Source organism: Lissotriton vulgaris, chromosome 1_1 (assembly GCF_964263255.1).
Source record: "Lissotriton vulgaris chromosome 1_1, aLisVul1.2, whole genome shotgun sequence".
NCBI lineage: Eukaryota > Metazoa > Chordata > Amphibia > Caudata > Salamandridae > Lissotriton > Lissotriton vulgaris.
In genome coordinates, this window is record NC_141685.1 from 1,030,924,623 (window position 1) to 1,030,937,901 (window position 13,279).

At 45.5% G+C, this 13,279-nt stretch overlaps 1 protein-coding gene across 1 annotated transcript in view; it reads right to left on the bottom strand.

The window, feature by feature from the left end:
• The window catches only part of LOC147748462 (venom factor-like), a 273,916-nt gene that overhangs the window by 93,175 nt on the left and 167,462 nt on the right, over window positions 1-13,279 (bottom strand). The window contains exon 7 of the mRNA XM_086928296.1: window positions 1,676-1,763. Coding sequence (XP_086784422.1) covers window positions 1,676-1,763 — 88 coding nt within the window. The remainder of the gene's footprint in view (window positions 1-1,675; window positions 1,764-13,279) is intronic.

Sequence of the window (13,279 nt, forward strand, 5' to 3'; positions counted from 1 at the left end):
GGTTCTTTTTGTCCCATTACTTTTCAACATGAAAATAATTCAGTTGCCCAAACCTACCACAGGTAAAGATCTAGGGCCCCAACAGCATGTCAACAACTTTTAGGTCTTGCTGAAACTTCTCAATATCTTCAACAACAAATTTGGGATTGCAACATGCTCCAGTTTCAGCATACAACGATTTAATATGATTGACTACCATATGATGAGGCATACATTTCTTCTGAGTCAGCCAGAGGCTGAGTGCTACATTTGCCTTAGTCAAACAGCTTGGACAATGCTCCTGATCCACACAGCTCAAGAATAATCTGGGAGAAGACTTTGACAATCAACTTTCATCTTCAAATAAAAGTGCACTCATTTAGCTCACGTCCCCTATATATTGTAGCTGGTAATGCCTATCTCTCCTGCAAAATCCCTACAGTCCACTTTTATAAAGGCTATTTTTATGTTTCCCACTTCAAATCTACAAGTTACACCTTTTACATATGTTTCAAGTGGTGGTAAATAGAGTGGCAAACTCACTTTTGGTTAAAGGGAATCAAAAAAGATTAAGGGCCTGATTACGAGTCTGGCTGACATTGGACTGCCAAACTAGTGAGGGCGGGGCACCCGGCCACCCTATTACGACTAGGGCGGTCAGACCGCCATAGCCTGGATTCAGCCACCAGGGAACCGCTGTTTCCAGGCGCTGTTGCAGCGGTCAGGAGGACCCAACATGCTTGACGGACTGCTGCGGTCCCGCCAAGCATATTGAGAGTTTCCTCTACTCTGGCTGTGCCATGGAGGTTCCTCATCCATGAACACCGGGGTGCCACCTCCACATGGGGATGCACACAGGGGGTCACAACATGTGCCCCCCTGTCTGCATGCACCCCAGTTCCTGTCCGCCATGAACTTTTTAGTCCATGCAGTGCAGGAACTCTTTTTGAAGTTTCCATTGCAGTGCCCATTTTCGGAGGCACCAGCGTGACAACACCAAAAACCAGCCCACCAAACAGGAGAAAACTTCTAAACTGCTGGGCGGTCTGATCACGGCTTTAGTGGTTTAGCGGAGGGGCGGACCCGGCTCCACCCCGCTAAAGTCTTAATCAGGCCCTAAATGATTTTGGCTCCCAATATTGAAACAGATTCATTAAAACATTATTTAGAATATCTCACACAGCAACAAATAAAGGTATTTGCTTCCCATTCTATTTGGCAAATAAATACAGGCAAATAGGTCATGAGGTATAATAAAATGTACCTCAGTTGCAAAGACAATACTCTCATAAAAATAATTTGGCTTTTACATCTCCTACAAAGTAATCAAGCTATGGGCCGGCCTTCTTCTTAAACTACGAGACATTGAAACATAAAATTCTGTCTGCACCTACCTCACTTCCTGCCTCTTACAAAAAAGGTGTCTCTCATAATATATTATTTTTCTTCCCCACTGGAGCTACAGCATTTTCCATTCTTACCTTTCTTCTACATGCACTTAGTACACACACTGGTTATCACAAATGGAGTTCGCTTTTGAGTCGTATGTTCAGTCTAACATTTGGTAATTGGTATGAAATAATTCATGGTAAGCATCCTGAATGAGAACACCATTGTGCTTTGGCAGTGTACATATTAATTAACAAAACTACATCAAAGTTTGATTTTTAATAATACAATATGAAATCTGACCCACTTTGCAGTGATGCGAATATTGAGGTTGTCGTCCTCCAGGTGGTAAAATTTCTGCGGGCATTCCACTTTAACTTCAAAACTGGGCAGCACTGGAAATAATTTGAAAGAAGATAGTGAGATAAAGTCTACACAGTTTATAACCCATTTGTATTTATCTCTTTTTATTAAATTTATTGTGAATGTGTGCATGGCTGAAAGAGCTGTTGTAAGCTGCTGGCTTAATTGCCATGCTCAAATTCAGTACATGAAGACCACACCATTTTGTTTACATTTTCTCAATCATGGAAAAGTATTCCAAGAAAATTAATCTGGTGGTTGAACATGCCATATAAGGAATTCTACTTAACAATAATCAGTTTTTCATTGTGACCATCTTTCCTTAGATTCATACCATTTGAAAACATTTCCTCACAATTAGTGAGTTATTCTTAATGGTGGAGAGTTAAAGAAACTATGCCATTCAAAGCGATCTATTCAGTTTGAACACAAACTGTTAGAGATACATTCCATTACCTTCCTTGCTCTTTTGTTCCCACTCTGTGTGTGTGTGTATATATATATATATATATATATATATATATATATATATATATATATATATATATATATATATATATTCAATGAAAAAACCATAGGTTATAGGCCATATATAGTTAGGAATTAGCATTTACAAAACCTTATTTTACTCGCATAAAACCATTGAAATTCCATATATAGTTAGCTAACTATAAGCGCTAACTATATATCGCGCACCCGCAATCCACTGCTGATGATGTCACATATTACATCATTCATGACATGGTCAGTGACATCACTGATGACATCACTGATGACATCTCAAATGACATCACTGATGACATCACTGATCACAACATCCAGTGATTGTATGTGTCTGTAAAGTTTAAATATGTTTCACATATTGAAGAATGAGTGGATGTATAAGTGTCTGGATGAAGAATTTAGTAGGTGCATGACTGACTGTATGAGTGAGTGATTAAATGTGTCTCACTGAGTACATGGGTTAGTGACTAAACTGTCTTAATTCGTGCATCAGTATGTTTGTTGTTGTGTAAGCTGCTGCATGTGTTGATCAGTAGCTATAAGAGTGGCCATATGGGTTATTGATTGGTTGCCCAAGTATTTGAATGGGAGGCTGAGTGTGTGTGTGGGTGGCTGGGAGGTGCGTGACTCTGTGCATAGATGTGTAAGCAGTTGATTCACTAGGAGTATGAGTTCAAGAGTGCATGTGGAAACAGCTATATGGGCGGTTGACTGTGCATGGGTGTGTTGGTGAGTGAATGGATTTCTCATTGCTACATGTGCAAGTAAGTACGTATGTAAAACACAATACATGTGAGAGTTGAGATATATAAATAACTGAACATAAGAGCCAGTGAATGTGTGAGTGGCTGTATCGATCACTGTGAGCTTGTATCAGGGATTATATAAGAGAGTAAATATGTGTTATTATATGTTTGAATAAGTAAGATGTGTATAACTGTATAGTTGAGGAAATGGAGGTGTGATTGATTCTTTGCATGACTGACTAGGTGTGTGAGTAACTCCATGGATGAGTGACAGTCTGTGAGTGTCTGTTTATACTGAGTGTATGTAAGGTTATATTAGAGTCTGAAGAGGTTCATTGTATTATCACATGAGTGATGTGATCAGTGATGACAAATGAGATGTCATCAGTGATGTCATTTGAGTTGTCATCAGTGATGTCATCAGTGATGTCATTTGAGATGTCATCATTGATATCATTTGAGTTGTCATCAGTGATGTCATTTGAGATGTCATCAGTGATGTCATCAGTGATGTCACTGACCATGTCATGAATGATGTAATATGTGACATCATCAGCAGTGGATTGCGGGTGCGCGATATATAGTTAGCGCTTATAGTTAGCTAACTATATATGGAATTTCAATGGTTTTATGCGAGTAAAATAAGGTTTTGTAAATGCTAATTCCTAACTATATATGGCCTATAACCTATGGTTTTTTCATTGAATTTTCAAGGTTTTGTAAATGCAAATTCCTAACTATATATCCACTATAACCTATGGTTTTTTCTGTGAATTTCATTGGTTTTTTAATAGCAAATATGAAAAGCTTTAAAATGTCAAGTACGTGATAGATAAAAACATTTTCGTATTTATGCACGCTGATGTGCTTTGAACGCTGCCCCCCCCTCCCCTCTTTTGCCTTAGTAGTACTCTCTCTTTGCAGATACTGAAGGGTAGTTAACGCAGGCCTTTACCCCCGTTGTAATCCGTCGTGCCTCCTTGTCTCTCCATTTGATTGATTGTTGTCCAAGCATTTACTGTTTTAGAATTGGTTCTCTTTGGATCATTCTCTATTTACAAACAAGCACAAAGTCGCAATACTCTGTTTAGTCTTTGCAGATAGTGAAAAATCGTGTAAAAAAATAAAAGTAATCGAGCAAAATCAGTAGGCCACTAATTGGATCTCTTTTTGACCTCGCTAAAATAGAAATATTAGGAACAACCCTTCTTGAGAAATACGAAAATAGTGAGATGAACTGAGCTCCACACCATGAGGGCTGCAAGACAGCTCGGCTCCATCACCCATCCCGCACAAAATAACGACAAACCCTATGCAAATATTAAAAATATAGACAACACACCAGCAAAGAAACAGGGTAAAACATTTTATTAAAAAACTATTTACATAACGTTGGTTTATAAGATGATGTCAGTAGTGGACCGATGTGTGAATAGATCGAAAACAGCACAAGGCTCCAAGATCCGGATAGCAAGCTCCTGGATGTTGGGTGCCATAGTTTAGAGTTCTGAATTTCAGCCTTTTTCAATGCCTGTGCTTTGTTGAATCAAAATGGCGGCTTGACACAAAGCTGACTCAAGCGTTGTTACTGATGCTATGCAGACCAAAACTGGTTTTCAGTTTGTACATTTTTCTAGATTTTTCAATCCAAGTTTGGTTGACTTTGTAGAACGATGGCTTCAGATTTTCAACATACGGTGTGGTGGCGCTGACTGGGAGGGGGCGCTTCGCTCCTGCCCCCTCCCCAAGTAAGATTTTCATACGTGAAAGTACGTTAATGGTTTTGGTCCCTGAGATGCTTCGATGTCACTACCATTCTCAAATAGCATAAGTTCTGGATGTTGGGTGCCATAGTTAAGAGTTCTGAGCAGTGCTTGTAACACTGTCTGAAGCTTATTTCCACCTACTGCAGCTTCACTATTCTCAAAGTAAGTGAGTGTCGTTTGTGGACCTGACTGCATTAGAAAACAATGTGATATGTTACCTTCCTAAACAGCTTGACGGAGGCCCCTGAGGGGCGGTGTGATGGCCATGGACTCGGAGAAGACGCTTGGCTCCGACACCCTCCCCAAGTCTTATAGCACTGGTGTAGCCTGAGATCGCCCCCGACATAGGCGGCCGGCTCCCGGGGTCCGGCGGAACTTTTTGCCTTTTGATGACTCTTCAATTCTGAACCTTGTCCCATCCAGCTGAGTTGCGCCCACTCTTGCGGCTACAGCGTCTTGCCCACCATCCAGCTGAATTGCGCCCACTCTTGCGGTGCAGCGATAGGCGACTGCCACAGGACTCTCAAAATGGCGGCCGGCTCTTCGGTTTTGGGCCTGGTCCACTAAAATGGCCCTGGGACACCTTTGAACTCGGACGCTTCCCTGATAGGGCTTGGGTCCCATTCTCGAAAAGCGTCCCCTCAGCCGTGAAGATTCTACAAAAGTCTTGGGGGCCTCCGACTCCCGCAGGCTTCTGGTGGGGAGCGGCTGCCATGATTGCTCGTGGAATGGCCACGACGGAGCTACGAGTAGGTAGTGGTCTCATGCTGACGCCAGCTTTAGTCTGAAACATCCAGAAACACTGTAGACTACCAATTCGATCAGTTCCGGTAGCGCCCCAACATGACCCGGAAGAGAAGAACTTGCCCTCCCCTCTTTGACTGATGGTTCTTGTTGCCTGTCCCCTCTGTTGTCATTTAACAGAACTTTTTGGACTGCTGAAAGGAGTTGTGTTCCGAACGCTGGTTGGTGGAGACATTTTGACTATATTCTTGACCTACGTTGTCGCGTAATGCGTTATATGACACGCCGCGTTACCGCACCCGGAAGTGATCCGCGGCGCGGCGCGCAGCGCGTAACGTAAGCATAACAGGTCATGTGACTTGTTAATAAAACTTTTCATTGGTTCATTTTACTTTTGTTAATTTAATGATGAAAAGCTTGGTCATATGACCTAAAAATTACGCTTTTTATTATTTTCGAACAATATTTTTTTTTTCAAACATATGTTATAATATTCCAGGCTAATGTACTTTCCCGGAAAATTTACAACTGTCTTGCAAGTAAAATATATTCCTTTTTCGAGAAAAAGGGCGTTTCTTCCTTCCATGACGGAGCCGTTGAGTAAAAGAGATTCGGCCTGCTGTCTTAGTCGCCGATACGCCTGATTATCAGATTCTTATCGATCACTTTATGTTGCAGACATGAAAAACACAACTGCCCTTGACCATTTATCTTTACTGCGTTCCTACATATTATACCTTTTATCCGTCATGTAATTGGACTGCTTTATTTCACTTGCCTTTTACTGATTCGAAAACAGTCACTAAAAGTAAAAACTTTACAAATGAAAATACTACTACCGTGTTTTGTTTTAAAAACCTTTATTGTGAAAATGTCAGTATACAAATACGGGCCTATAACCACGTGGGCCGGCCACGGAGCAAACTGAAATCGTATATGATGAGGAGACATTTACACTGTAGAAGAACGTAACGAGCGGGCCATTAGGTGACAAGAACAAAGGTGTCTAACAGTTGCGGAATCGGTGGACGTACATTTTGTAATTAAAATACGACAGGGCCACTTACAATAACATTTTCTAGATATACATTTGCGGGCAAAGAGTTACGAGTCCCATTTATACCGGCGCCATTTTGGGCGAGGCCGGGCAGGTCCAAGATATAGTCAAAATGTCTCCACCAACCATCGGCCAGACCAGAACCCCTTTCGGCCCTTTATGCTACAAGATGGTGTCTTCCATTCAGAAAATATTGGTGGCAGCATTTTGAAAGGAAACAGAAACAGCCGTTCTCCTAGTGAGTTTCACATTGTTACATTTAGGAAGAATGTTGAAGAGTAGTATGTGGAAAATCTGAAGCCATTTTTCTACAAACTCTCAATCAGACTTGGATGGAAAAAAAAAACCTGAAGAATGTACAAACTGAAAACCAATTTTTGTCTGTATAGCACCAACAGTAACGCTTGAGTCAGCTTTGTGTCAAGCCGCCATTTTCATTCAATCAATAGTGTCCCCCTGCACACATTCAGGGACCTGGTCGTGTCTTCAGATGAAACGCATTGTAGGAAAAGAAGCAGAAAGGAAAAGGAAAAAAGTTCCGCCGGACCTAGTGAAGCTGCAGCAGGTGCAAATAAGCTTCAGACAGTCTTACAAGCACTGCTCAGAACTCTCAACTGAGGCACTCAACATCCAGGACTTGCCATTCGGATCTTGGCGCCTTGTATTTTTGTTTTGTTTTTGATGGAGGGGAAACAACAAAAAACAGGCATTGAAAAAGGCTCAACAGTGCAGGGCACCTTGTGCTGGTTCCGACCTATTCACACATCGGTCCACTACTGACATCACCTCATAAACCAACGGGGCACCCCACGCCGACTTTCGGCGCAGCATTGTAGGATGGCCACACCAGTACGGCAATTTGCTGGACACCACCTCGGTGCCATCCAGATCTCGGCGCGTTCATTCAATCAATAGCGTCCCCCTGCACACATTCAGGGACCTGGTCGTGTCTTCAGATGAAACGCATTGTAGGAAAAGAAGCAGAAAGGAAAAGGCAAAAAGTTCCGCCGGACCTAGTGAAGCTGCAGCAGGTGCAAATAAGCTTCAGACAGTCCTACAAGCACTGCTCAGAAATCTCAACTGAGGCACTCAACATCCAGGACTTGCCATTCGGATCTTGGCGCCTTGTGCTGGTTCCGACCTATTCACACATCAGTCCACTACTGACATCACCTCATAAGCCAACGGGGCACCCCACGCCGACTTTCGGCGCAGCATTGTAGGATGGCCACACCAGTGCAGCCACTTGCTGGACACCACCTCGGTGCCATCCGGATCTCAGCGCGTTCGAGTCACTGTGCCGGAAGAGTGACCGGAACTCAGCTGAACACGCCGTCTTTCGGCGCAGCATTGTAGGATGGCCACACCAGTACGGCAATTTGCTGGACACCACCTCGGCGCCATCCGGATCTCGGCGCGTTCGAGTCACTGTACCGCAACAGTGACCGCAATTCAGCTGGACACGCCGTCTTTCGGCGCAGCATTGTAGGATGGCCACACCAGTGCGGCAATTTGCTGGACACCACCTCGGTGCCATCCGGATCTCGGCGCGTTCGAGTCACTGTACCGCAACAGTGACCGCAATTCAGCTGGACACGCCGTCTTTCGGCGCAGCATTGTAGGATGGCCACACCAGTGCGGCAATTTGCTGGACACCACCTCGGTACCATCCGGATCTCGGCCCGTTGTGCTGCCTTCGGCCTATTCGCACATCGGTCCGCTACTGACGCCGCCTCACGTGCCAACGGATTTTCTACGCTTTTTGTAGCCCTATGTCGCATAACAGGTCATGTGACTTGTTTATAAAACTTTTCATTGGTTCATTTTACTTTTGGTTTCCTAAAGATGGAAGGCTTGGTCATATGACCTAAAAATAACACTTTTCATTGGTTTAGAACATTTTTTTTTCCCAAACGATGAAAGCCCCACCTTGTTTCTGGATCATTCAGACTGAAGCTGGCGTCAGCATGAGAGCACCACCATCTCGTGGCTCCGTCGTGGTCATTCCGCGAGCAATCATGGCAGCCGCTCCCCACCGGAAGCCTGCGGGAGTCGGGGGCCCCCAAGACTTTTATACAATCTTCACGGCTGAGCGGACGCTTTTCGAGAATGGAGCCCAAGCCCTAGCAGGCAAGCGTCCGAGTTCCAAAGTGTCCCAGGGCCATTTCAGTGGACCAGGCCTAAAACCGAGGAGCTGTCCGCCATTTTAAGAGCCATGTGGCAGCCGCCTATCGCTGCACTGCAAGAGTGGGAGCAACTCAACAACATGGTGAGCGAGACGCTGTGGCCGCAAGAGCGAGCGCAACTCAGCTAGATGGCCGCCACCTGGGGAGGCCCGTTCACGCCGGCTCCCCCACGCCCCCCCCCGAGCCGCCGCACGCCAATTTTCGGAGCAGCATTGTAGGATACCAAAACCAGTGCGGCAGTTTACTGGACATCACCTGGGTGCCTGTCGTACATGTTGTGTCAGCCATGTGACACTGGACACAGACCGCTACTGACGAGGCCTCCCCCCGCACCACCCGGGATGCCCCACGCTGTTTTTCTGTGCTGCATTGTAGGATCCCTAAACCAGTGCGGCACCCAGGCGACATCACCTGGGTGCCGTCCAGAACTCTGCACGTTGTGCTGCCTTGGGACTATTCGCACAACAGACCACTACTGACGAGGCCTCCCCCCGCCCCACCCGGGACGCCCCACGCCAATTTTCGGAGCAGCATTGTAGGATCCCTAAACCAGTGCGGCACCCAGGCGACATCACCTGGGTGCCGTCCAGAACTCTGCACGTTGTGCTGCCTTGGGACTATTCGCACAAAAGACAGCTTCTAACCATTGTTGCTTTTTGTGTTGAGAAATGTTTAAATGTTTTTAGTTTTTGTTCCGTTTGTTAAAGTTAGTAGTTAATAAAGTTTTATAACCTTACTTTGTTGGAGTGTTATCTATTTTTTTAAAAACGGGTGAATGGGGCCTTGAATCGGGTTATTGTCATGTGTGGGCTTTGGAAGTGTGCTGCTGCAGGATCGGACATTTCAAACTCAAATGCACGTTCTTTTTCTTACCTTTCCGAAGCATGGAGCGCAATAGCAGGCAGAGAAAGGGTGATGCACGTGTTGAACACTACCTGACCTGGCAAGTTGCTGGCAGTGCCCCCCCGCCCGCTCCTGAAAGAGGGCACACACACACCGCCGCCCCGAGTACTTCACAAATCTTTAAAAGACCATGCGCTTGTTCATGAGGCTTAAATGGTTTATCACCTCTTCTAGAACCCCTGCATCGACCCTCTGACGTTTCATGGAAAAATTACCATGTAACACAATACCAAGCCCTGTCAGCTGAAACCCCCAAGGAATCGTGGGGCATATTATCAAGGGGGTTTATCTCCGCTTTTTTGGCTTTAAAAACCATGAAAGCGGAGATAAAATTATTTCCCTATTATCAAGCTGTCGCTAACACCAGTTAGTGACAGCTAAAAGGAGATAGCGACCATCTTGGGCCCCGCTTTGCATGTCAGTGATACTTATCACTAATGACATGCAAAGTGGCGTGCCAAGATGTTAGCGACTGGAAACAGTCCCTAACATCGCTACCTTCTATTACCAACTTTTGGAGATATTCGCGCTAAGCGCGAATATCTCCAAAATCTAACACCTGCCCTGAGCAGTTCTTAGCCATGTTATCCAATGGGAGGTGGATAACATGGCTAAGAGCATTAGGTCGATAATACATGAATATCGCTGACTTTTCTGCGATAATAGCAAGGTTTATCTGCGATAAAAATCGCCGATGTGCGGCGATAATTTTTGTCTCTAAACAAGTTAGAGACAAAAATTATCGCTAGTTGTTCGTAATATGCCCCCGGGTTTTTGCTTGCAGAAATCGGGAGGCGGGAGACTAGCACTGAAATCAGTACTCACACGCCTGAATCAGGAGGATTGGCATGTCTGAATTCTCTACAGCTGGGGCCATAAACTACATCCGCAGGGTTAGGTGATAGCCTGGAACCAGCCTGGCATCTAAAATGGCTGCCGTGCACGACAAAATTGTGGCATTCGAAAAAAGGCAAGATGGCGCAGCCGCTGGAAGAGATGTATCAACATATATCAGCCTCCTCAGCCACCCTCAGGAAACATAGGGGATTAGGATATGTCTCCCGCACCCCCTTATACCTAGTACTTTAATTAACGAAGCACAAAATGGCGAATTCCCGTTTCGCTACCAGTTTGCGGCCCAGTTCGCGGCCCGTGAAGCGCTTCTACCGTGAAAAATCATTTTTTTTTTATTTTCCCCACGGGACCCTTTAATAACCCCAACAACATTCCTAGGGGGTCAAGAGGGGGATACCTTGCCCCCTTTCATTAAATTCCCCCTTAGTTTTTCACCTTTTCTTCTCTCTCGATCCTACCGAGAGACAAGATGGCGGCCGCTCCGGACTGTCACGCAGCAAAAAAAAAAAAAAAGCTCACGCACAGCCGCTGGAAGAGATGTATCAACATATATCAGCCTCCTCACCCACCCTCAGGAAACATAGGGGATTAGGATACGTCTCCCGCACCCACTTATAACTAGTAATTTAATTTACGAAGCACAAAATGGCGAATTCCCGTTTCGCTACCAGTTCGCGGCCGCGCTTCTACCGTGAAAAATCATTTTTTTTTTATTTTCCCCACGGGACCCTTTAATAACCCCAACAACATTCCTAGGGGGTCAAGAGGGGGATACCTTGCCCCCTTTCATTAAATTCCCCCTTCGTTTTCCACCTCTTCTTCTCTCTCGATCCTACCGAGAGACAAGATGGCGTCCGCTCCGGACTGTTTAGAATGTTGACAGACACCGGAGAGCCAATCAGCTTTCTGCGCGCAAAGTTCCGATAAGCGAAAAGTAAGCGGACCGGATCGCTGCCCAGAGCGCTGTTACAGATATATATCTTGGTTTGAACGTTAATTTCTCAAAAACTACTGGAGCACATATATTGAGACCTAGCAAAGGCACATCGGGCTAACAGTCCCTACAATTTTGCCAAGTTTCGTGCAAATCCATTCAGCCGTTCGAGCTAAAAGTGAGTCCAACCGCCCTATGGAAAAATGAATGGGAAAAACGCGTTTTGGGACCCCCCTTTTTTCTCGGCCCCCCCTTGACGAAACCCCACCAAATTTTCAGGGGCTGCTCAGAAACAAAATGTGCCATTTTCCTGAAAATTTCAGCCGATTCCGTCCACAAACGCCAAAGTTATTAGACATAGAATTTTCAAAAGTCCCATAGGGAAAAAATTCTAACTATATATACCTACTGGCGATAGCCAGTAGGTAATATATATATATATATACTACTATTATAAAGGAAGAACTTTGAGGCTTTGAGGCGGGTAAACTCGGGAAACGCAGCGCCAATCCACACACCCGATACATCGTTGTAATCCTCAGGTTGTGCAGATGGACATAGACTATATAAATAAAAAATAAATACGTTAGTAAAAAATATAAGTTAAAAACAAAAGAAGTCCCTTCAAAGTAGCGCCGGCCGCGACGTGCATGCTGACATCAGGAGCGGCGTACATGCGAGGAGTTGGCGTACAGGAGCGGCGGAGAAAAGCGCAGGGAAGAGCGGCGGAGATCAGCGTGGGGAGGAGCAGTGACGAGGAGCGGCGGAGATCAGGGGAGCAGCGGACATGACCGGCGGACAGGCGGTGAGGATCTGCGGGTATACAGTGAGGTGCAGCGGCGGGGGGGAGCAGTCAGCGGCGGATGAGGTAGGGCGCCAAGTTACCAGTCAGCAAAGCAAACGTCAGGGAGGAGCGGCGGCGGGGAGGAGCGGTGAGCGAGCCACAGGTACCGGAGGAAAAACAAACATGTGCAGGATAAAGTAACGTAGGCAGGTTAACAGGAGGAAAAAGAAACGTGTGCCGGTGACAAAAGCGTACAAAGTGGAGCTGGGAGGAATCGGACCATTACAGGACGAAAAAGTGAAACGGGGCATTACAGGGAGGAAAAACAGACGTGGGCAGTGACGTGGGCAGGTTAACAGGAGGAAAAAGAAACGTGTGCAGGTGACAAAAGCGTACAAAGTGGAGCAGGTAGCAAACGGGGCATTACAGGCCGAAAAAGTGACGTGGCCAGTGACGTGGGCAGGTACCAAACGGGGCATTACAGCAGGAAAAAGTGACGTGAGCAGTGACGTGGGCAGATTGCTCCTGGACAACGTCGGGACGGGCTGCTAGTATTTATATATATATATATATATATATATATATTACCTACTGGCGGTCGCCAGTAGGTAGTTATAGTTAGGATTTTTTCAATGTTAAATCTCAAAATTCTATTTGGAATAACTTTGGCGCCGGTTGACGAATCTGACTGAAAATTTCCTCAAAATGGCCTCGTGGCGTTCCGGTCCTTCCCTGAAAGTTTGGGGGGGATTCGTCAAGCGGGGGCCGACATAAAAGGGGGGTCCCAAATCACGTTTTCCCCATGTTAATTTCCATAGGGCGGTCGATTTCACTTTTAGCCCGAACGGCTGAATGGATTTCCACCAAATCTGGCAAAATTGTAGGGACTGGTAGCCCGATGTGCCTTTGCTATGTCTCAAGATATGTGCTCCAGTGGATTTTGAGTAATTTAGGTTCAAAAAAATATATATATCTATGGCAGCGCCCCGGTACGCGCCCCGGGGAGCGCTCCGGGTGCTTCACGCGAGGTGCGCACGGAAAGCTGATTGGCTCTCGGGTGTCTGTAAAC